General features: G+C 45.2%; 1 protein-coding gene across 2 annotated transcripts; it reads right to left on the bottom strand.

The window, feature by feature from the left end:
* On the bottom strand, nucleotides 1-25,169 carry LOC306695576 (STE20-like serine/threonine-protein kinase). Of its 2 annotated transcripts, XM_079158844.1 has the most exons (18): nucleotides 24,458-25,169; nucleotides 22,835-22,999; nucleotides 20,169-20,217; nucleotides 19,317-19,466; nucleotides 17,849-17,921; nucleotides 14,922-15,116; nucleotides 14,708-14,789; nucleotides 13,211-13,342; nucleotides 11,713-12,483; nucleotides 11,495-11,625; nucleotides 10,472-10,595; nucleotides 8,268-8,447; nucleotides 6,415-6,544; nucleotides 4,572-4,696; nucleotides 4,242-4,433; nucleotides 3,997-4,122; nucleotides 3,790-3,903; nucleotides 1-1,312 (listed from the first exon to the last, which is right to left on the bottom strand). In XM_079158844.1, the coding sequence occupies exons 1-18, from the start codon at nucleotides 24,605-24,607 to the stop codon at nucleotides 1,166-1,168; spliced, it is 3,036 nt and encodes a 1,011-aa protein (XP_079014970.1). In that variant the 5' UTR covers nucleotides 24,608-25,169; the 3' UTR covers nucleotides 1-1,165. The 2 variants fall into 2 exon arrangements, with proteins under 2 accessions (XP_079014970.1, XP_079014971.1); XM_079158845.1 differs by lacking the exon at nucleotides 22,835-22,999.
* Nucleotides 25,170-25,392: the final 223 nt, after the last annotated feature.

The raw sequence follows: 25,392 nt of genomic DNA on the forward strand, positions 1-25,392 counted from the left end.
TGCCAACGGTATTTGAATAAGAAGAAGAAACTCCATGTGAAGTGGAACTGCTGATTAGGTGATTTGTGTGGAGCTGAACTGGAAGCTGTTCACCACAACAGAAACTCCTTCAAATGTTAGAGAACCTCCAACAGTTGCATTCTTCATTGGTCCCTGAACACTGCTCCTACAGATGCATCTTTTTGTGCCTGACAATGATAAAGTGGTGGTACCTAAAAAGATAAAAGCAGACCCATTGAAATGCTGGTTTGTGCTTCCTCTGAACAGTGATGCTCTGTCTCTACTGTGTGCTGAAGGAACGCCCTCACACAGGGAACACTTCTGTGGGAAAGGTTCCTGAAGCTCGCTGTGAGATCATGCATCATCTCAAGCTCTACTCATCACAACCTACAACGTCTACTACCATTAAATATACTGGATCAAGAGTGATCTTAAAAACGGGATCCGCCTCCTTCAGCAGAATGACATTCTATGTCATCATCAATTAAAAATGATACGGTTTCTGTTTAATATTTAACTAAATTAAATCAACAGGTTGTTCGAGTTGTATAAAAATGCTTTTTTTTCATGCAAATGTAGGGAAGCCCCGAGAGGCAAGTGAGAATAAGTCTGATCTCCAGTGTTTATGACAAAAGGTTTGTAAAGATATTCTTTCTTTCCCTCTGTGGAACAGACTGTCAAAACTGTGTTTACCACCTAAACTATCCCTTTAAGTAACAAACAGGAGGGAAAATGGATCACCACAATATCTCCGGTCTTATTAGCTTCTCAGGACTTCCGTACGATTGTCTAAAAGAGAAAAGAGCAGTAAATAATGATCATAAATTGCTGGAATATTGAACAGATGAAAGTCTACAGGCACCGGAGTCTCCATAAAAAACTATTCAATGACAACAGGAAGGTCGGGCAGACGGCTACTTCACCCCTTCATAACCCTCCTTCACAATAACCGGAATAGTGTGAAAATATGACAACATGAACAAGATGAGGGCGGAGTCTGCAGACTGAGGAACAAAGTCCAGAAACAGAAGTGCTTCTCACAGCCTCCAACAGTTTTCAGAGGACGAGGGCAAGGCAGCTCGGTTGGGTCTGTACTGTCGGGGTGTGTGTGTGTGTGTGTGTGTGTGTGTGCTCATCATGTCCATGTGCACTGTGTGCAGGTCTACTAGAAACCTGTGGAGTGGACACTGGGGATGGGGTAGAACTTGGAGATGCGGCTCTGGCTGGACGGGTTAAGGCACTCGGACTCTCCGCTCATCTTGAAGAACACTTCCTGTTCCTGCAGCTTCCTGGCAAACTCCTCCTCCAGGGCCTGCAGGGTGCACACAGAAACATGAGGAAAGACTATTGAATCTGGGTCCTTTACATGCAGTAGTGTAAGTAGTGCATTAGCCTCCAGCGGGTAAGGAGTGGGACAAACTCTCAGGAGGTTAACAGTGGTGACGTTAAAACAGTGTGTGGATTGTGACTCCTAAAGTAAATCACACTGCTGTGATCCGTCTGCCGACTTAAACCGATCAATGACAACACCTGTATGACACCAAACGAGCCGTCACAGTGAGAGAAGAAGACAAACGGTATTTCTCTTATAGGGAAAGTCTGCTGTCCAACCAGTGTTGATGGAACTGTAGACTCCAGTGCTGCTGTATTGACCCACAAAGTTGAGTTTGCAGCTGGATAATGCAGCGGGACAGTGACGTAAGGTGGGTGAAAGAACATGGACCTCTGGTCTCCACCTCGGAGCAGCCAGGGGGCGCCGTTCTCTCGGTAGCGCTCAGAAACACAGCTCGCTTGTTCTCTTCACTTGTAGAGCAAACTAGCTAACAGCCAGAATGCCACCCCATAATATGCGGTCAGAGAATGTCATGGACGACACATGGTACTGTGTTTCGGCTGTGGCTGCACAAGTCGTGTACACTGTGTGGTTGGCGGGGACACTGGCCATCAGAAGCTTGCACGCAATGCATCCTGGTACACGTAGGCACTGCTGGCAGGCCTCTGTGAACAGGAGGACTCCTCAGCTTTCTCAGTAACTATAGCAGCACTGAGGAGTTTATTGCTTCAGTTGACTACATTTACCATCATCAGAAAAAGATGGCAAACCGTGTTGGCATCATAGCACCCGGTGACCGTGCTGAGTCCTCAGGGTTCAGCTGGTCAGGACGAAACCGGACATAACAGATACTTAGCTGGAGAAACAGCCTCTTTAAGAATGATCACATGCCTCTTCAACAAAAAGGACATTTTCAGGTTTCAATGAAAGTGAACCGATAAACACTGCAGCTGTTGTTCCCTTCCGGTCTGATGAACAGGTGATCTTTAATATTCACAACTCTCAAAATCACCTCAATCAGAAAAGAAGTCCCAATGGGCCTAAAGACCAGAGTTTGTGACTGATAAGATCTTCTAAGATGAGGTCTGCATTAAGTGGAGGAAGGCTCAGAAAGTGCTGAGCATGCAGTTGTCCACCTCTTTTAAGGCCTAAAGAAAGAGCGTTCACATCCCGTTCTATCATTTACTCTGGGGTTCATGAAAGGAAGAAGGTTTCACAGCGATTCATCCCGTTACTGCAGATATTTCATTCTGGACCAAAGTGATGGAGCGACCATCACTAGAGCTGCTAGCATGGCTAACATCAAGGTGGACCATGCTCTGAACATGAACAGATGAGTTCACAGCACAGTGCAGGTTGAATCAGTTAGCTTTGAGATCCTTCACAACAGTTCTCTGTAAGTTGAATTCTTCATATACAGAACAGAGAAGATGGGCTCTGAGAACGACACGGCAGGCGGGCTTCTCGTGGTGCTTTTGAGGAACAGACGCAGTTTCCAATTTCCTGGATTTAAACTTCAAGAGAACAAAGAGATGGGAAGTGATTGCCAGTGAAGCAGTGGAAACTTTTGACAGCAGAAAACTTTTGACAGCAGAGAATGTACTTTTTATTAACTGTTGGATTTCACTAAAGATTTACACGCGTACTTCAGTGTTCTGTCTTTTGGTCGTATCGTATCTGTGTGGTTGGTGGATGTGCAGCATCGGGTCAGGAGGGTGTTATATGTTAACTCATTTATCCACAGATCATGATGGTGGTTATTACGTGTTTTAATCAGGTCCATATCATGTTTATTGGTTACTGTGCTGTACTACAACTACGAGGACACTACAGTTCTCTACGTCAGGACTAAACCAGGCTGCAGTGTCAAATCAGGACGGCAGGAAAAATCCAACATTGACCAAGAAACATCCCCAGCCTGGACCGTGAACTGAGCCTCCAAAAACAGCTGATTTGACAGGATAGTAGCGCCCCCCCCCCTTCACTTCAAGAACTCTTAGCTGGTCACGTGCACTTTTATTTTACTTGACTTTATTGTGCTTCTGTTATGATATGGAGCGTCTTAATGTGGCCGGTGTGCTGTTTTTACTGTGGACTCCACGGTGGACCAAACCAACGTCCTGTGGTTGATCTGTGTTGGAGTCCTTCACCAGTTGAGGACACGGTGAGGCAGTGTTGTCATAACACTAAAAGTATCCGAGTACTTACTGAAGTGATCCTACGGTAACAAGCGAAAACATCAGGAAAATAATAGATGAACATGGACCTTAAAAGTCTTCCTCTTGTCATTAATCAAACCACAAAGCTTCTTTGGACAATGTCAATGCAACGTATACACAGTTCTGTGTAACTTTGGCCAAAATAATCAAACCAGGAAATGTAATGTGAGCTCATGCGTCAATATGTTCAGTTTATCATTACTAGAACACATATCTTATCAGGAACAGATATTGTACCTTCTTCCTGGGTCGTAGTTTCTCCCTCCACTCCTTCAGCTCCAGACTGTGCTCCTCGTCCAACTCCTTCAGCTTCTGGGTCTCGTGTTCAATCAGCAGGTGGCACTTCTCGTTCTGAAACGCACAGAGGGGGGGGGGGGGGTATGAAGCACGTTTCCGTGTCTGGGACTGCGTGTAAACAGCAGATCAGAAGCGCTTGATCTCTACCTGTAACTGCTGAAGCTCTCGGATGTTGGCGTCACACTGCAGCTGCAGGTCTCTCATCTGGTTTTCATGTTTCTGGTGCTGATGGAGCCTCTCGTTCTTCTGCCTCTTCTCTTCCTGCGCTGCAAACTGGAGAACAGGGACACCGTTAGGCTTCTGGGTTCTCATTCTTTTAAAGGAAAGCGGGCTAAGGTTTTGGTGTGACTAAAGGGTTTTTCTGGCAGATTACGCTTGGTGTTGCCCGTCACCTGTTTGACCTTCTCCCTCTCCTGCTCGGGGGTGATGAAAGCTCCGGTGATGCGGAGGCTCTTCTTGAACATGGCCATGCGGGTCTTGGCCTCGCTGCGCTGAATCTTCGGCAGCCTGGCTCTCTCCTGCGTCTGCTTGTTCTTCATCTCCTCAATCAGACGCTGGTTGTAGCGCTGCATCTGCTCCATCTCCTGCACAGGCCACACAAGCAGAGACACAGTACATGGAGGGAGCTCGCAGAGAAAGCTCCGACAGGAACAGAAGCAACCGGAGGTCGGAGGGATAATCAAAGAGCTAGATTGAGGCTAACTGTCTGATGCAGCCCGTACCTTCTCGTGTCTCTTCAGCAGCTGATGTCTCTGCATGAAGTACTGGTCTTTGAGCTGCTGTTTGAACAGCTGGTGTTTCTCCTGCAGATGGCGCTCTTCCAGCTCCCACATGGCAGCCTCCCGTGCTAGAGAACAAAAGACAGCTAACTGATCAGTCTCCTCAACATCTGTATTTCTAGATGCTCTGCAGTGAGACGGAGCAGAAGACATGCAGCGACAGCTGTGGGCTGAAGTTACCACCTGAATGCTTGAGTTTAACAACATCAACTTTACTAATGAGGTTTCAGCTTTTAAGCTCTCAACTATCTCAGTGTGTTTTCCCAGAGAAGGCCCTCGGCAGGCTCCTAACACACAGTAACACCTCAGAGAGTGCTTCTCAGAAGTGTTGATTGTGCAGCATATTAAGCATAGATTAAGTCCCAGGCAGCGCTGCCTGCTAACAGGCTGCAGTGGTGTCGGTCGGGCTGAGAGGATCTCAGGCTTGTTTACTGCTCCTCTGACTCCCTATGACGGAGATGCTTCCATTCTATGCTGAACCTTCTGCTACCACTCAGAGGATTGGACAACACTTAGTGTTGACCTGCCTGGAGGAGGACATGAGGTATGAGTTACACAAAACACTACAACATTTGCACATGCCGTGTGATTGTGATCTCATTTCTTAATGAAACATTGGGCCTCATACAGTTTCTCTTTCTTCTCTGTTCAGAGAAGAAATAAGAGAAGTAACCTCCAGACGGACCAAATCTTAACCATCCAGATCTGCTGAATGATGAATCTCAGTGATCATAAATTGATTATTAAAATCATCATTAGCATAGGTAACGGTTAACGGAGGCGTATTGTTGAATTAAACTAAGTAAAGCTGAGATTCTCCAGAGCGTCGGTACCGAGGCTACAGGAGCAGTACGGAAGCCGTTTAGAAGATGAATTATGATCAATGGACCAATAGTATGTTCTCTACAATCCCATCACTATAGTCACTCTAAAACAGCCCATTCATCTGCACACACACCAAAAGAATATTCCACACGGTGGGAACGTCTTTGACTTCATTATAAACTGTTGAACTGAACATGTAAGTCAAAGTAATACATATATAAATCTGGAACTAATCATTAAACTAACCATAGATAACGTAGCAGAGAACCTTGAAAGTGAACATCAGTCTGCTTCACTTCCTGCATTGAATCTTAGTAAGAGAAGGTGTGATCTGGTGGTTTACGTCACTAGGATATGTTCTATTTATTCACAATGTGTTCTGAGGTTTAGAAGTGGCCAGGGTTGCCTGTTACATTATTAAACGCCACTCTTAGAAACCCTGAATGTTGCTGCGTGTTCCCGGGGTAAGCAGGGTCTAAAGTGATGAATGGATATTATGTGGCGGATCATTTGGAAGAGAGAACCTCAACGTTGGTAAATAACACAAGGTGACAGAAGGATTTATTTCCCTGCTGCTCTTGGATCGTGGCGTTTTGTTCTAGACTCCAGAGAAACAAACTGAAAACAGGTCTGAGATGACATGAACACAAGTCGTCTGCCTGCTATAAAATCAGCTGTTCACCGCGACCGCAGAGGTTTAGTCACATGTTCAAACCCTCTCGCCCAGAAAGAATCATGTGTTGAAGGTCTTTTTCATGAAGTCTTATGGAAGTAATCGGAGCCCAGTTAATAACGATGGTTCTGTACTGAAAAGCTCTGTGTGGCTCTCAACAGTCTAACAGGGTGACTAGTCTCTAGAGCTGTCTGACGGTGTGGACACTCACAGGTGGTAGTGTAACCACGGGAACGTGACATGGACACAGCATTACCTGGCTGACAGTAAACGGGTTAGTATTTTCACCTCGGAGCAGCTGCTGCTTGTGGTTGAGGCAGTCTCTCTCGATGGTGGCGAGCTCGTGTTTGTGTTGCTGGATGATCTTCTTCAGAGCGGTGTCCAGATCCTGCTGCTGCTTCTGAAGGAACTCCTGTTCCTGGAAGGAGGACAGAGGTTACAGGTGACATGAAGCAAACACAGGAAGAGGCTGCTGATCTACCATCCAGTGTGTCTGAGAGACCCACGCAAAGTTATGATGATAATAATAATAATAATAATGAGGATAGAAACAACGACAATCAACATCAGAATAATAAGAACAGATGTTCGCCTCATCAGTGAGACACTTCTACACAGAAACCTTTATCCATACATTAACCTGGATTGGCTTTGTGAGGCCAGCTGTGTGTGTGTGTGTGTGTGTGTGTGTGTGTGTGCGTGCGTGCTGGCCTACAGGCTTTCTGCCAAGTTCACCTCAGGCTAAGCTCAGCTTGAGCTGGAGGACCAGACAGTAGCAACAGGTAATAAAGAGCGTTTCACCTGCTTGTCACATTAATCCTAACCTGACCTGGCTTACCTCACAGAGAGGGATTAGTGGTCATGTAGCGCTCAATGATAAGACAGGAAGCACCATCAAGGTTTCTATTGACGCATGTCTCCAAATGTCCACAATTTACCCAACGAATCTGAGCTTGGCATGTTCTCATGGGAAAGGTAGAACATAAGGAGCACCCTCTAAACCGTGAGGCCATGGGCCACTACCTCGTACGGTTCTGATCCAATAGAGAACAATGACCCTCACTCATGAACCACACTGGCTTGAGTCATTGTCCTCATTCCTCGTCTTCATCAGGTCCCTTAATTCTGTTAGAATGAGAGACTTTCCTCTCTGGATCTCTGGAAGCAGGACTTCATCATAGGACACATGGGGCAGGACGTGTAGCCTTATATGGTGTTACCGGGTTGTTAGCGATGCTAATTCACTGTCCTTATGGACGCACTCATTTACACACACATCACTCACCATGTTAACGCTGGTCATTCACACAGTTATCTGACGTTCAGAGAGTTTGCTGAATGTGACGAGCTCACCAAACGGAAACAAGGAGGAGAAAGTTAAGATGAGAATACCAAAATGTTCTCGCATGAGCTCCATTACTTGTGGATGAAAAGCACTACAATTTACAGCTGTTCATTGTCAGCAGTAAACATTTATCTGTGTGATTTGTTGATGGCATGGCACCACTTTAGGATTGGTGGAGGCCTGTGCTGATGTATAGAAAAGGTGTGTGCTGTCTCAAGAGTGATGAGTCATGCTTTAAGAGGCCAGACTCCAAATGTGAGGAACACACAGTTTCACCTACGTCCTGTATGGGAGCGTTGCACAAGGTGCACGAGGACAGAAGAACTATGTGCTGGATAATAAAAGTCAGAGAGGAAGAGCTGAGAGGAACAGGGAGTGTGCGTGTCAAAGTTCAACACTCACAGCAAACCGGGGCCCTTGTGACCTCATTCGGCTGGGCTTGGATAATATCCTCTTTAATACCTTTCATGATAGCGTTGGTCACATGCTTTGGAGAAAGTCACACTTCCTGTTGGCCCTATGTCAGGGCAGCCATGAGCAATAGATAGAAACCAAATGAGAAAGAAGCTGTGGATGGATTAACACTCTGTGACTCATTTAGCTCCTGTGCAGCTACACGGTGGTGATGCCAACACTCATAAAACAGATCAGAGAGGCTTGTGTGTGTGTCTGGCGAAGTATCAAAATAACTCACTATAAATAGGAAGTGTACAAGTTATCCCACCCTACTAAGGGCCTTACATGTGGGCAAAGGGAAGTGAAAGAACATTCCGTGCGTCGTGTGGAACATGCTAACCTCTTTCTTGCGGTTCTTCAGCATGTTCTGGTACTTGGACAGCTCTTTGTCCTGCTCGGCTTTGATGCGCTTTGCCTCGTCCCTGAGCCGGTTGGTGTGCTCCTGCTCCAGCCTCTCGATGGTCTGCTTCTGCTGCCGCTCCAGGTTCTCCACCTCCTGGTCGTACTGACGCTTCTTACTCTGTAAGGCACAGAGGGTCACTTCATGTCAGTGAAACAAATTATTGTGTTAAAGAGGCAGCAGCGTGGGACGGTCATCCAGCACCAATCCATCGGCCACGGATTGATACCGGACACACAAGTGCCACCTGATACGTCGGCACAAAGTCCAAAGTAAGCTGTGGAAACATACAATTGAATTTCAAAGAAATATTATAAAAATGTCTCCTGTCAATTACAGTCCTTCAGGAATCAGAATTGAAAGGTGAGGCTGACAATAACCTTAGTTGTGTATGTTTTAAAAGGAATGCGAGGCAGCCAACACTTCCATCTATCCATCTAAACCTCAATAGAAGCTTTGATGTAATGGAGTATACTACTGCTACAGCACTAAAAGGTACTAGCAACAAGTAATGACAACTGGAGGGAATCCTTCACACAGTAGCAGCAACAGTTTGCCTTTCACCAACTGCCAGGAAAACATGGATCTCTGTGCAGTGGAAGAAAACACTGGGATGAGTCATCCTCTTTCCTACATCTGGTAAGTTTTTCCTCTTGTGGAGGCTCCATTTAACCACCACAGAGTGACGTCTTTTTATACACAGCCCAGTTTCTTCTGCTTCTGGCGTTCCCAAATCTAGAATGTTCTGTTACACAACAACAACTTCACCATTCGTTTTGTGAACCTCAGCATGCAGTAAAAAGCGCTGAACCACCTCCCGAATAAGTGACGGGACTGAATGTTCATGAGAGGGTTTGGAATGCAGAGAGACATTTCATTTCCAGTTTTTCTTGTGGAAAAGTCATATTTCTTGTCAGATACCAATACACTCATAATACACGTTTACATTTTCTCCATCCTTTGCTCTATTTTTAAAAACATTTCTTTGACTGTTCCTTAAAACCTTTTTCAGTGAATAAAAGAAACGGTTCCATTTCTTGCCGCGTTAAATGAGGTCATTGGCCGTTCTTTGAGGTTTCATGTGTAATTCATCTTAATGCAGTTGTTCCCAAAGTGGATGCAGATAGAACAGTTAACAGACATGACACTTCTGTTTTCTGTAAATACCTGAAGCAAAAGCTGCCACACTAAAACTACTTCCTCCTCTGGGCTTGATACGAGTTCATGTAACATGATGTTAAAGGAGCAGTGTGTAACATTTAAGGGGAGTAATTGGCAGCAATGGAATATCATTTTCATAACTATGTTTTGATCAGTGTATAATCACCTGAAACTAAGAATCGTAGGACTTCCGTTAGCTTAGAAAAAGCAGTTTATAACTTCCTAGGTGTCAGTAACCTTGTGGGAAGACCTGCCCTTACTCTGCCTCTGATTGGCTAGAGCTTGCTAAATGCTAACATTAGCCTAGCTATGATGCTAGCCGGCGATTCGCACTAGATACGCCTGGGATGGAAACATTTGAGATGGTGCAAGTACACAACTCAGCAACATAAATATGTGTAGTATAAATGGTCTTCCTCGTCTTCTTACACTACATGTCGTTCACACACCGATGCCAGGGCTACCATGGAGCCACTATCCGTCAGGACTGGTTAACCAGTCACACACCGGTGACACAGCCTTCGGGAAAAATGTGGGGTTAGGTGTCTTATCCAAACACATCGACATGGACAAGCGGAGCCGGGGATCGAACCGCCGATCTTCAGACTGAAAAACCCACTCTATCTCAGAGCCCCAGCTAGGTCTAGTCACTTTTGGACATTTTAACATGACAAAGTTACATATTATACTTTTAAATTACGTTTGTGAATGACTGTTTTAAACAGTTCAGCAGCCACTGGAACATAATGGAACACAACACAACAGCTGGTTCTCAAACTCATTCGGACTGAGCCTCATTTACCTGCCATGACCAGAACTACGTCATGAGCAGGCAATGAGGTGAAGCATGGCTGTGACAGGGCTGAAGACAACCTTCACTGCAGTGAATAATATTTGGTGGCTGGAGGATAAAAACTGCCGTTTGGTCGGATGCATCTGAGCCATAAATCTGATCCAGGACTTTTCCAAGCCGAGTGACTCACCGTGGTCTCCTGCTCAAAGCGCCGGTAGATCTGTTCCTTCTGCTGCTGCAGCTTGTTGCTGAGCTGCTGCTGGGCCCTCTGCTCCTCCTTCTGCAAGAGACGCAGCTCCCTCAGCTCCTGGCGTCTGGAGACGAGGAGAGAGTAGTGGGTGGTGGCAGAGGAAAAAAAGATGTTAATTCTGTGTCAGAGAGGTGAATTCTGAAATGGCCAGATGAACTGCTCAGTCAGTCAGGCTCGAATAACGCAGAAACCGCCTCATTGGCCCGAGTCTAAATGACGCTGTGTCCTTAAAGCCTATCAGCGCTGAGATGCTCCTCCTGTCATCACTGATGTTGTTGAATCAGAAAAAAACATATGGTATAAAATATAATGACGCTGCAGTATTTAGCCTAGTGTTGATGGAGCTGCTACAATGTTAGCAAAGCACATCACCGATCAATCCGAGCTCCATTGAGAAAATGAGCACTTTAAAAGTTATTTGCTTGTCGTCTTGCGGAGAGAACTAACAAAACATGAATTCAGACTTTTTATAATCGGCATCATTACGTAGTTATTTCGGAGTCCCTTTTTGTCCGTTTATTACAGTTAAATGAAATCAGTTTACTTTGTGTTCATACAGCTGTAGTAAACAGCCGACGTGTGGCTGGCTGGACACAGTGAATACAGCTCGATGAAATCCACGGAGCTCCTCCAGAAGATGTTATAAACCCAGACAAGAAGAAGTTTAGTTTCCCGGGATATCTGGGACTTCCACAACAAGTACTAAGCAGAAATAGTGTTCATTTCTTCCAAGGTTGATGGCTGAAATAAATGGCCTAGTTGATAACAGCTTCCATGGAGATAAGCCACTCCTCCTCTCCGGTGCGTCTGGAGCGAATGAAGCGAATAACAACAAATGATCCAGCGAGTAATCTCCAGCGAGTAACGCAACGCGAAAATTAGCTTTGTATTTGGTGTGAACGCAGCATAGGGTTACTAGGCAACCTGTTTACATGATATTTGTAAATGAAGGCAGGTGAATACCTCAGGAACCTCATCTCCTCGTTCTTGGTATCATTGTCAGTGATGATCTTTGATGTAGTCACGCTAACTTCCACTCCGTCCACAATGAATTTGCGAGTCTTTTTCAACGTCTTCTTCTGACGCTTGTTGTCCTGGAAAAGAAGAAGAAAGAAGAAGAAGAGTTGATGGATGTTTCTGTAGCTCTGCTGATATCTGAGTGTGTGGACTGCAAGGGTTACCTGTATGGAAACAGATCCCGGCTCTTTTGTTTTGGACAGAAAGCTTGAGATGGACAGGTTGAGGTCCACGCTGCTGTTATCTGCAGCTGGGCCGCTCCCCGAGTCTGAATCTCTCTCTCTGTCATCCTTAGCTTTGTCTGGAACCGTCTTCTCATCTTCTGCATTCATCTCCTCCTTTTCTGTGGGCTTCTCTCCATCCTCCTTCTTTTGGACAACGTTAACTTGCTCTGGTAGTGTCAGTGTCACCTTGAGATTTTTGTACCGGTCCTCCTCCTGCTCCTCGTCCTCCGCTGGTGCGTTTGATTCCTCCACAGCAGCTTTGTTCTCCTCCTGAGGAGCCCCGGTGACCTCTGAACCCTCTGTGCTGGCCTGTGGATTGGCTGGACCCTCCGACGTGTCCACTTCCTTTTCATCCTCCACTGCAATCTCCAGCTGCTGCATTTCCTTGGCAGGTGCCTCTGGTTGGGTCTCTGGTTCTGGGGAGGCAACATCTCCTCCTGCTGCTTCTGGGGGCTTTTCCTCCACTGGTTTCTGTTCCGCCTCTCCGTCCTCATCTGGAGCGTTTGAAGTCTCCTCAGCTACAGGGGCAGCGGCCTCCTCAACAAAGCTAGTGTCCACCACATGGTTGGCCACAGGGAGCTCAGTGGGTGTGGGCACGGACACAACCGGCTCCACCTTCTCAGGGACTGATTCCAGCATGGAGGGAGAGAGGGGGATCTTCTCATCCTCTGAGCTGGCAACGCTGACATCAGAGGGGGCGCGCTTGTGGCCCTGAAGCGGTGGTGGAAGTGACAGTTAAAGAGATTAGGATTATTAGTTTCATTTTAAAATACAACACAACAGGGTGCATGAATGACCAATACCTATTAATCCATCACTTGACCAACAAAACAATGAATCAGCAAACTGTTCTGATAATAAAAGAATCATTTAAGACATATTTCGAGAAATTTGTTTCTTTGTGTTCAATCTGGTCTACTGAATGAATATCAAGAACATAATCAGCAGGTTAATGAAGAATGAAAATAATTGTTAGTTGAAGCCCAATCACTGTATATAAAATACTAAAACGTTTTAAAGCTGGGTTTGAAACATTCAGTTATTTAGAATATTCAGACATTGGAGTGTAAAATAAATATTAAAATAAATATTAAATGAATAAAATAATGCCACACAACCAAAACACTCTTTGGCTCTGTAAATATAAAATGTGCAAATTCGGCGCAATGTCCAAGTCTTATAATGGTACAGAAAGCCGTGGAGTATATTCTGGCTATATATATATATATATATATATATATATATATATATATTATAAAAGACTGGGTGACAATTTACTCACATACTGTACTGAGAATCTGGAAATGACTAAAATGATCCTCCAGCACATTAAACCTTTTTAATATGCTGATTAATTAACTTATCTCAGCTCTAGGGAAAAGTCATAAAACGCTAGCAAGTTCCTTTTGCTAAGAGATTTTTGTAAATGTTTACACACCAGGTGGGCTTCCGTCTCGTCCTCCTCCTCTTCCTCTTTGTGGTCTTCAATCTCCTCCGTGACCTCAGCCTTTGCCTCCGCTATGAGCTCCCGAAGGGGCCTGCTGTCAGTCACGCTGGACACAAATGAATGCTGCGCAAAAGACAATTCACAATAACATGATTAGTAATCAAGGTTTCATCTCCATCTTAACTGTGTCGTAACATTTCAGCTGCTGCAATAACCCTATGCCCTTCGACATAGCTGGCAGCAAGGACTGGACACCCCGCAGACAACTAATCCCACAGACTTTGAGATAGAAACTGTTCACAGTAGAACAGACGCTTCTGTTTTGACCAGAGACACAAGATCCAAATAGCACGCTAAACAATACGGTCTTTCCTGCATCCTTCTGTTACTCTCCCTCTGGATATAAGTCGATCAACTTCTTTGTTGCGTACAAAGAGACTACACGCACTGGATCTACACCTCCTGACCAACTCACCTCCTTCAGCTGAGAAATCTGCTGCACATATTCTATCGCTGGCCTGAGAATATGCAGCTTCTTCGATATCAAAACCTTCATCGGCAGCAGACCGATATGTTGAATTTTCAAGCCCATCGAGTCTTCCTCTGTGCAGAACAACCCTTTAGCTGCAGCGTTGAAATGTGTTCACTGTGTGTGTGTGTGTGTGTGTGGACGCGTCCTTACTGCTGCTCTGGACATAAGTGGCTCTGACTCGACGAGCACCTTAAACCCTTCAGAAGAAAAGCTGCACTGCTGACGTCAGCGTGGGCACAAAGGGATGAGCGCCAGTCTTGTCAGGACACACGGTCCATTCCCTGACGCGGACATGGACAGGTCAACACATGTCCTCTAGGACTCTGCTGCTTACACTCTGAATGGCAGCTGGTACAATAAATAATAATAAATAGGCTGTGAACTAAGGGACTGGGAGAGAACAAAAAATCAACATTTTCTATATATATTCTCATTCTGCTCTTTGCATTTATTGATGTCCTAGTTGAGGAAGTCTGTGTTAAGCTAAAATCCCTTTTCTGTCTTGTTTTTACATAAACTGAAAATATTAGCTTGCACAGCAGCTGGATTCTCACAAGGTCACGCAAGAACAGCGTCGTCACATGAAAATCAAGTAATGTGTTTGTGTCTGGACCAATCAGCTTCCTGTGAGGAGCTTCTGGCAGCTAGGGGCGGGGCTTAGGTGTGTGAGAGACGACATGGAGAGGAGACTGTTGGTTGTTACCAAAGGCCGCTCCTGAAGAGCTCAGTGTAGATGCTGCAGTGTCAGTCCTATCACTGGAGAGTATTTCTTCATTGGAAGAAGAGCAAAGAAATATTGAAAAGACTCGCTTCGGTAAGAGTTTGATTGACCGTTTGATCCAAACCGCTTCCAATGACGGCCTCAGATGGTTCTGACGGGTCAGGTTAGAATGAATGGACTTTGTTCCTGTGGAACCAATGCTTATAGACATCCCTGACTGAACTGAAAGAGTTACCTGCAGCAGTTGAGTGGGGGTCCATCTGTTGTCCACATGCTTGTCCAAACAACGCTTTAGGAAGTCACTGAATTCTGGGGACCTTAAGAGTGCAAGTGGTAAAACAATAAGACTTAAGACAATAAAAACTCTTCTACATCAAGGATCTCTGCATATCAAGATATGATGTAGAGTTATGCTAAACTAATACATGGCCATTGAACCAGTGACTCACCAGCGTGACGGCTGCATCAGGGTGGGCGGGTCCGCCTTGGCTATTTTCAGCAGGACTCTCATGGGGTTCATCTCGTGATTGGGCGGCTCAATCTGTGCCAGCTCTATCAATGTGACCCCGAGGGACCAGATGTCAGCCTTGTAGTCGTACGGACGGTCCTTGGACGTCTCGCACATCACCACCTCCGGAGCCATCCTGGAAGGACAGAAGGAAAGTCACTGAGGAGATGTGGAGTCAATGGATGCTTGTTCTATGTACAAGAAAGACGAACTGATAGAGAGTATTAGTTTCACTTCTTTCATCAAAGAACTGAAGAAAGGGTCGTCATTGACTAGGACAGTGGTTCCCAAACCTTTTCTGTCAAGCCCCCCTTTGATGATATGGGAACATTGTAACCCCCCCCACCGCACCCGACCCCACCCCACCCACCCCAAATGGGTCGTACCTTCTTTGTTTTGAATTAATTGCATTATAATACATAAACTCTATAACATATTTGTATTTCTTTCTAAAATAAGTACATATCACTTCACTTTTCCACTTCAGTTTATTGTTCAGTTTGTTTAACTGAAATAAAAATAGCAATAATAAAATCCATTTCCAAAAAGACATTCATTTGTAAATAAAATGAACTTAATTTCAAACAAAGTGCAAACAATGTATATTTCCCCACATTGAACAGCAGGTTCTCTCAAACAAGAAAATAACATCATTTAGTTTGGCCAACCCTTAGGTTCTTTAAAACTGAATTATAAACTAGATGTACAAGCTACTCAAGCTTTTCCTGCATGGATCAGATCATATTCATAGGTGCATTCCTATTCCTACATATCAGTGAGCGGGGTTGCTGGTTAGAGACTCTCAGTTCATTTTCAATGTTCAACTTTGATCTGTATTTGGTCTTCATTGCAGCAACTGCAGAAAACCCTGTTTCACATAAATAGGACGTGGCAAAAGGCAACAGTATGCCCATAGCTCTTTGGCCTAGTAGTGGGTAGTCTTTCTGCACTCCACTCCAAAACACAGCCAGTGAACTGGATGTGAACTGTAGTCTCCTTGTTGAGTCAGATGTCATGTCAATGGACTGCTCTTCCTCTGTGGTACTGAGGTCTGCAGGTGCAGTTGCTTGAAAGGGGTCTCGTATCCAGTCATATTTTGCAGAATCCTCAGGGAAGTACTTGTGAAAGTGCTTTTGCAGGGCTGAGATATGAGCCTTCATACATGGAATAATTGTATTTTCCAGCTCATTGTTGTCAAGGAATGCATTCAGGTTTTCAAAAAGGAGTCCACACTCCCCTCAGCAAGCCTTCTCTCCCACAGCTTCAGATGTTTTGTAAAAGATGTTATTTTGTCTGTGAGCTGTGGAAGATGAGTCAGTCCGTTGAGCTTCTGAAATATATCACTGAGATAGGCAAGCTTCTGTGAGAAGTTTGCATCATGAAACTTGTGGGCAATGTCATTCCCTTCTTCAGTCAAGAGCACTCTGATCTCATCCCTGAGCTCAAAAACCCTGGACAGTACCTTCCCTCGTGAAAGCCATCTAGACTCACTGTGCCACGGAGCCGTGGCCTCGGATCCCATTTCTTCACCATATTGATGATAAAATCCTGGATTTCAGGGGTCTGGTTTTTATGTAGTTGACTGTTGTGATGACATCTGTCAACACTGAGTTTAGTTCGGGACTTAGCTCTTTGGAGGCAAGCGGCTCTCTGTGAAGGAGGCAGTGTGTCCACTGTGCTTTGGGAGAGACGTGCCTGGTAAGAGCTTGCAGTCCGCTGCGTTTCCCAGCCATCGCCTGAGCCCCGTCTGTGCAGACTCACACTTCAGATCTGCCTCTTTCAAATAGGTGTCAATTATTTTGAAAAGTTCTTCTGCAGTGGCTCTGTTTGGTATATATTTGCAGAGAAGCAAATCCTTCTTTAGATCTTCCGCATCGATATACCTGAAATATGTTATTAACAAACTGTCTTTAGTGCTGTTTATCTTTTCAATAAGCTGCTCTTCCATGTCTGCAGAGAGCTCACCGATACGCCTTGAAATAGTGTTGTTTGACAACGGAATAGTTTTGAGTCTATTATTCATCAATAACTGTTGAAACCATGTCAATGGCTGCAGCTAGTATTAACTCCTCCGCTATGAGCCGTTTTGCATTGGGCGACTCTGTAGGCTACTTTGTAGGAAGCGAGTTGTGCTTTAACAGGGACAGATGCAGCTTTTACAAAGTGACTCTGCTGGGCACGACAGTTTTCCATTTTGTTGGACTCAAGGTGCTTGTTTACATGTTCGGGGTGGTGGGTTTCCAAGTGTCTTTTCAATGTAGTGGGCTTCATACTGTCTGCCGCCAGTATTTTAAGAGAACATACTGGGTCTCTCTTCTTGGCCGACCATAGTGCTTGTAAAGCCCAGGGACAGATAGGCCTCCTTATATTTTCTTGCTTTGACCTGTTTTTGAGGCGTTGTTGTGGTCGTGTCGCCTGTTACAGCTGTAACAGACTTAACATCTGATTTGTGCTTTACACCAGTCACACATCTGTCCATCTCGGTACATCGCTTCCTTCCTATCTCTTATCTTTCTGTGTTGCTCTGTGTCTCTCGCTCTCTTTGTGTCGCTGTGCGTCTCTCTCTGGTTTTGCTGCTAGTTGGTCTGTAACATGAGCCGTGGTTGGAACACAGTGCATGTCACGTCGGTTCAGCTTGATTTGATTTTATTTCTTAGGTGCAACCATATGATATAGTGCCCTATCTTTACAACTTGTTTGCAATTGTATTTGTTACAATCGTATTTTATATTGTTTTACCGGTGTTTGTGTGTGTGTGTGTGTGTGGGTTGGTGATGAAGCCACGCCCCCCCCCTGTAGTTCCACTGCGCCCCCCAGTTTGGGAACCACTGGACTAGGAAAACAGGTTTTGTTTGATATTCAGCTCACCAGTAAGGCGTCCCAATGAAAGAGTCTCTCCTCTGCAGGGTTTTGGTGTTTCTGGCAGACACACCAAAGTCAGCTGGAAGACAAGGCAAACCAGGCATTCATCAGAGGGACACCACTGTCATCATTGATTCCCCAAACTAAATAAAAACAGTGCCCTTGAGCAGCACAACTAATAATCTCATCAGTGCATGAACACGGCCTGAGAGGAAACAATGTGCTGTTATAACGTTGGGTTTATGTTTTGCATGATGACATCATGCCTCGTCTGTGTGGCGTGTCAGCAACACCTGCTATTGTGCATTCATTCATTATGATGTCTGCCATGCAGCAGTAAAGGCCTTTGCCCACCAAGTCTGCAGTTTTAGTTCAAAATGTTTCAAAATAAATACGACCTCATGTGTCAATCACGTTTACTCACAGACTCTGAAACTTTCATCCGTCATAAAGTTTCAGAAAAAACATTTTGTCTTAAGACTGTGTCACAGTTAGCTCGTTTGACAGTTCTTTTAAAGGGGCATTCACTGATCTCACATCAGGTTCAGTGTGCTTGTCACAAAAAACAGGGATTTAACCTGTGACAACAGTAGAATATCATCTTATCTTGTGTTCTTTCTGGCTCAGTGTCCCATCAACATGGGTCGTAAAGCCCAGACACACAACACTTTCCTCTATCCACTCATATACAGACTTGTGCACTTTGTTAAAAAACAGCAGACATATAGACAAAGAACAAACGATGAGTTAAACCTGTTCTAATGCTATGGAGTTGCATTATGGGAGTTGCTAAGGGTTAGACCCGTGCTTGAGACGGGATACCTCTGCTGTTTCAATTCTGAAGTCTGGTTTGGTTACAGCTTGGGTGTCCTTCTGGAAATCTTACGTCACATGATAAAGATGCCCCATTCTCTCTTGCGCCTGTCACATTCATAGAGTGTAATGTCATAAAAAGGATCACATGAGCTGCTAAGCTCGTTGCATTGAAAGTGTGTCAAAGTGCTAACGTTGGTTTTCTGCTCCACGTGATAGCACATGATAGACCGACTGAACACAGAGCTTCTGTTGGAGAGGCCTGTGTGTGTGTGAACCATGAGGACAAACACTCGACTCAGATTACTCAATGCATTTGGTCTGCATGTGTGAGAGCGGCTGTAAAAAGGATGGATCACTGTACAGCAGCTCAATCTTGAGAAAACGGCCAAAGGCAAAGAGCCTACATCGATAGAATGTGAACTCATTCATGGTTTGTCCCCAAGAAAAGTACAAATCTAAACAGGAAAATGTAGCATAAGAGAGTTTGCCCTAGCTTTTTACTTTCTCCTATACCCTGTATGTATGTATGACAGATTACAGTTCATGTTTGTGGGATTGTCTTTTTGGAACTATGGATTGAATCATATCCATTCTGGGTATGGTGGGAGACAGTTTGAGACTTCCTGGTGTTAACAGAAGGATTTCACTTTGCCCTTACCCAGCTTGACGTCCCCGTCCAGCATGAGGAGGATGTTGCCAGCCTTCAGGTCTCTGTGGATGATGTTGTTGTCGTGGAGGTAGACGAGGGCCAGCAGAGTCTGCTTACACACCACCCTGATCTGAGGCTCTGTCAGAGGTCTCTCCAGTTCTACAGGGACCACACAAAGTGCTTACAATTTATGACTGTGGAGCACGCACACATGCAACCTAATTATGGACGGTTATATGAGCTGAGCTCCATTCACTGTAATAATGAACGAGGAATGTAACGTGTATGTGGTCCACAGAGGTCTTTAGATGTCTTAAGGCCTTTACACACCGGGGGCGCAACCAATAAACCACAATTTCAACAAAAGGTTTGAATAGAGTCACGCAGCCAGAGGGCCAACTACCAGGAACCTATTGACCCAGAGCAGCGTCAGAGGTAAACTGTAGCCTAAGCTACTCTTAACTGCTTTATTGAGTGGATACGAGTTCCCTCTGGCAAACAGTTACAGTGTATATGTCTAGGGCTTTTATTGTGAAAGGTAAGAGAAGGAGTGGATCTGGTCTGCGCTCTCTTTGTCAAGGTTGAAAGGAATAATAAAGCCTTGGTTTGGACTACGGAGCCTCTGTGTGGTTGTACTATATAGTGTACAAACACTGTGATTGGTTGATGCATTTATTTGCGGTGTGAATGCTCAGAAGAATCAACCTCGCTCTGAAAAAAAATATATAAATATAAAATAATGTGCAAATGAATCACACCATAGAAAAAATGCTCCCGGTGTGTTAAAGCCTTCACACTGACCGGTTTAGTGTTTACTGTTTGACATTCTAACCTGTATGCAAAGTGGAAGTGCTGACTCACCTAGCATGACTGCATCCACAGCCCCTCCAGCACAGAACTCAATGAGGATCTGCCAACGTGCACACAGGGAACACAGAGTCAATGTGGTTTACAACACACGTTAGTTCATGTACAACAGCATGTGTCCAATAGCCTTTATCAAATGTTTGAGATCATTTAGAGGTACAACAACAATAATGTGACACAGAGGTGAGTGCAGTAATGCTGTGGTTGAACACAGCGCTCTGTCAAAGCTGGAGTGAGGTCTGGAAGGTTCTCAGGTTCAGAGAGAAATGCATTGTATACGTACAAAACTCAAAAGGGACCCGTCACCATGTACCCTACCTACTCACTCCACTAAAGCAGGTTGAGAAGGAACCTCCACCCAGCCTGCATGAAAGAAACACCCGGAGCCCTTGAAGGCGTTTAGGAGCTTTCAGGACGGCTGTTGCTGTAAGAGGATTGGCCCAGTTAGGGGCCACATTGTGGAAAAGGTTTCACACAGCTGGTAGGTCACTAGCTGGCTATATAGCCAGACCTCAGCCGTATTCTGTAAACAGGATTAAAGTTTCTATGGACGCAGCACTTGAGGCAGGAGTGAGTATGATCAGTAGGTAAGGTTGAGCATCTGGAGCAGAGTGTTGTTATTCAGCCCACGATCCTCTACACTGACATCTGGGGAACATTTAGCCAAATGTCACACATTAAGGAAGAGGAAGTAAAGGCCGCAATTCTGCTATTTTGCAACCATTGAGAAACTAATTGTGGTTGATACGTTGGTTAAGGCCCGAGCTCATGTTACAGGGTCAGCCTGCATTTAAAATGGCAAGTTACAAAACTCTTCTAAGAGCCTATTTATGAAAACTAACTTTTCATCAAGGATCAATGGCATTCCATTATTCAGTTGAGCTTTTCAAGGCTGTTCTACTTACAACAACAAAGCCTTTACAGGACACACAATGCCTGAAGTCTCAGAACGGTCTGTTCCACACACACACACACACACACACACACACACACACACACACACACACACACACACACACACACACACACACACACACACACACACACACACACACACACACACACACACACACACACACACTTCTAGTGTTTCTCTGTAGGCGTGCTGTTGTGTTAGCGGCTCTGCTGTTCTACAATGGCCCCACAGTGGTTGCTCACCACGGGCCCGGGCTTCCTCCCTCCTTCACACAAACACTTGGAGAAGTGTGCACCCACAGATTTACTAATCCATTCATGTGGCGCACAGAAGGAGGATGTGAGACTATATGTGACCTCACCTACATTAGCAACATCACTTCAAACTGTTGCTGTGCAACTGAAACTGGAACCAAAGGTCAACGGGTGACACATGCAGTTCTGAAGTGAGCCACCTCCCCACCCTCCCGGGTCAAGTGGAATGAAGCCTTTCATCTCCAGGAGGAAATGTCCTGGACACTCTCTCCTCTCTGATCAGGTGGTAACACAGGCCAGGATACAAATCAACAGTCAACCTCCATCAGGCTACGGCCATTGTTCGGAGGACAATGGGGAGGAAAAGGGCCGGGCACTGAAATGAAATACTCAGGTAATCACCAGAGTGTATAAAGACCCCACTGTCTTCTAAGATGCTTGAGTACTGACTCACATGAGGGAATGTGGTGCTGGCTTCTGGAGTGGTTAGAGATTCATTCTACAGGAAAGAGGACCAGTCTGTAATCTATCTCAGTCACAGTTTATGCATTCATGAACACTTCCCTCATGAGTCTCATGTAGAATCCCCATCACACAGGTTTGCTCCAGGGCCGAGGTAAAGGGCACTACTTCTACACAGCTGGTCACGAGAGCCCAACACTCATGCCCCTGGTGTGACACCTCAAACTCAGTCTTTGTGTTGAAAGGAATAGACAAACTAGTTTCCAAAGATAACAGAAGACCACATTAAAGAAGGGCTAAAGTGAAGAACAAAGCCATTAAAAGAAAAGCTCAAATCAACAGCGGCTGGATTATAAACTGGTGTGATGATTAACAGCTCTAGAAGCTGCTCCTTTCTGCTGCTCATGTGAACTTTGGCCTCAAATGTGGATAAGAATACTACAGTAGAAAAGGAACTTTCATAAAGCCTTGCAATAATAATACAGTCCATCTATTCTCCTCCTCTTATGTGGGGCAGCAGGGCCTGTAGACGGCCCTTTCATCCAACAATATGTTCCAGAGACGTTGCCAGACCAGACCAGATGTATAACCCCTCCAGTGTGTTCTGGCTCTACCCCAGGGGACGTGCCCGGAACACCTCTAAGGGAGGCGACCATGAGGACCCTGATCAGATGTTAAACCCCGCTCAGCCGGACCCTTTAACGTGAAGGATCAGCATCTCTACTCCGCGCTCCCTCTGGCTGAGCTATGAGGGAAGCTCATTTCAGCTGCTTGTATACCTGCGATCTCATTCTCTGAGGTGAGGGTCGGAACGTTGATGGACTGGTGAATCTTCACCACAACGGTCCAGGTTCATCCCTGCTGATGCCTGGTCTGTCTCTCCGATACTTGACCTCACTCACAACCCGGAGGGAGCAATCAGATAGTACAGTGATGCAGAATCAATCCACATGTTCCCCTGCTTGAGTGGTAATACAGAGGAGACACTGATGACATTGTCGGTCCAGAGAGCTCTTCCCTCTACTCACCCACAGTTTGCTCTCAAAATAGAAAGCGTCGAGCAGTTTGACAATGTTTTGGTGGTCACAGGAGGCCAGGATTTCGATCTCCACCATGTAGTCCTCCAGCTCTTCCTCCGTCTTCGTGTCAATAACTTTGGCTGCAGCTAGAATTCCCGTCTGTTTGTTTTGAGCCTGTAGGAGGAGAGCGTTATCCGACATTTGTACGGCCAAAGCGCAGTTATTCAAGTCAGTCTTAATCTTTCTTTTCTTGTGCTCTGATCGAGTTCAGGATGAACACATGTAATGTAATGTAAGACTCAGAAAACTTGTTTTATGTTGGATTTAAAGTTGTCTTGATTTTAGACCTGCAACAAACACCGCACACACCCATTGAGAGGATCTAAACACATCAAATATACCTGCTTTGCTGCAGGTCTGAGTAAGTTTTAGACAGGTCTGGTTAAAGTTTGTTTTGGCTTCTCTGCAGGCAGGATGTGCTCAACGGAGTCACCGCTGCGATATAGGATGCAGCCACTTCCTGATGACCTGCCCGTGTTGCGCAGTCAGCCATACACGCCATTTAAAAATACATGCACCCCCCATAATCTACTCATGGGTACTAAAGCAGACAGCTTGTGTTTCAGTATGAATCAACAGCGCGGACTATCCCAGTGATCATCAGTGCAGCGGGGCATTACACAGCTCAGACACAACTCTGCAGTTTACTATTCATAGATCTCCTTCAGCTTGACTTCGGAATGTCACCGTTGGACAACCAGGAACTGCTTCCATAGAATCACAATGAAGGATCTGTTTTGGTACTTTTTCTCCTTTCTTCAACAGTCGGTCTAGTCCACGTAAGCCCTGCCTGTTGGAATGCTGGGAAATTGGCAACATGTGATGAAATCATTGTGTAAGATGATTAGGCTTAAATTAAGTATGATACTAAATAACACCCCATTTAAAACTCTCAGGTAAGTCCAACTGTTTCAAAGTGTCCAAAAATAGCATTTGGCACCAAAGAGCCAAACAGTCCACGTAAAGTGCGTTGATCAGCCACAGACTTCCTGCTATCAGACCTGGTCCAGCCCTGCTGTGTGACAACAGTTACTGTCACTCATGCAATGCTCTGGGGTGAAACCAAACAATGGCTCGATTTAAAATGATGACGAGGGGGTTGCTTTGATATTGGGTCAGCTTTATGAAAATGTAAAGGCGGAAATATTCAGCTGGCTCGTTGGAGCTTCTAAAAGCAGCTGAAGAGTAGATATGAAAAAGGCGTAGCCACAGCTTCTATCTGTACGTATATGACAAATATGATGTTAAATTGTGGTTAATTCTCAGCTTTACCGGTCAGTGAGAGCAGGTAGAGAAGAAGTCAGTTTCCAGCAATGAGGGGATGTGATGATATTTGGATGTCACATGTACACAACCTTCATAGGGAGAGTGGGGAGACAGGTATGTTGGAGGGACTGAGCAGTCCTATTTAACACCACCTGTGCCCCAGTGCAGGTGTGCTGTCTGAGGGGACCCTGCTGTACCTTGTGTCGGGGCTTCAGACAGAGCACTGCTGGGTACGGAGAGGTCACATGAGAGATAGGGGGAAGGCCACTCACTACAAAGAGAAGCTCTGAAGGAGACATGTCCTACCTTGAACACTTTTCCAAAGGCTCCATCTCCCAATTCACCGATGATGTCCCATATTTCTTCTGGATTCTCATCCCTGCGCACGTGTTCATACTGTTTCTTCTTCTTCTCGGTTCCCAATTTAAATATTTTACGGAAATTAAAAAACGACATGCTGAATCCTAGGTCCTTCAATGACAAAAGAATTCCACTTTAAAGAGCCAGAGCAGTGTCGCGTTCCTTGAACACTTTTAGAGACTTTAGCGTGAGTCTTTGGAGTACTATGTGTGTCCCATCAGTCAGAAGTACCCGCTTGGAGAACGCAGTGCGTTAGCTTTCATAATAGTTCGGATCTAAACCTAGCCTAGCCTTTGACACCGTTTGGGCCAGTACAGAGAATAGCTCTTTCTCTTCGGGTCATTGTTAACCACTAAATGTAGCTAAAGCTCACAGTTAACATCTGATACACGCCTGAAGAAGATTTTATGTTTATGCAAAGTAGTAAGTAGCTCGTCGTTGTTCCAACTCCTGACGACCCACTGGCCCGAAAACCCTGTGGGGCTCTTTCTCAACCAAAAGAAAAAAGATGAGTGAGGCGTCCTCCCAAGTTGTTGTATTCCACTGAATAATTCATCAGTTTCCTTCAGGCTAAACACGGCTACAGTTGGTCCGCACGTTAACATGAGCTAAAACGGTAAAAAAGGAAAAGAAAACGGTCATCGTTCCCTTGGTGTGAGACGGGTTTAGTAATCTAGCGGATTTAGTGTCTGTGCGCGTTCCCGAGTGCGCGCCGCTGCGGTTCTTTCTCTCCGTTACCCTCGTGTTTGACACTTGGCGGGCTAATGTCAGTCTTCTGCCGCCCTCCTCTGTTTGGGAGACCAAACGCAACTGGTGGGGGCGTTTCAACCTTCCACGACTATACTGCAGCGTATTTTCATCAAGAAAAATAACCCATGTAC

The sequence above is a fragment of the Pholis gunnellus genome (genome assembly GCF_910591455.1).
Source record: "Pholis gunnellus genome assembly, chromosome: 5".
NCBI classification, from domain to species: Eukaryota; Metazoa; Chordata; class Actinopteri; order Perciformes; family Pholidae; genus Pholis; species Pholis gunnellus.

Coding starts and splice junctions, on each gene's coding strand:
- LOC306695576 (XM_079158844.1), bottom strand. CDS start 24,607: ATGTCGTTTTTTAATTTCCGTAAAATATTTAAATTGGGAACCGAGAAG. Junction 13,343..14,707: donor CCCCCACTCAACTGCTGCAG/GTAACTCTTTCA, acceptor TCTTTTGCGCAG/CATTCATTTGTGTCCAGCGT. Junction 4,434..4,571: donor TGCTGAAGAGACACGAGAAG/GTACGGGCTGCA, acceptor TGGCCTGTGCAG/GAGATGGAGCAGATGCAGCG.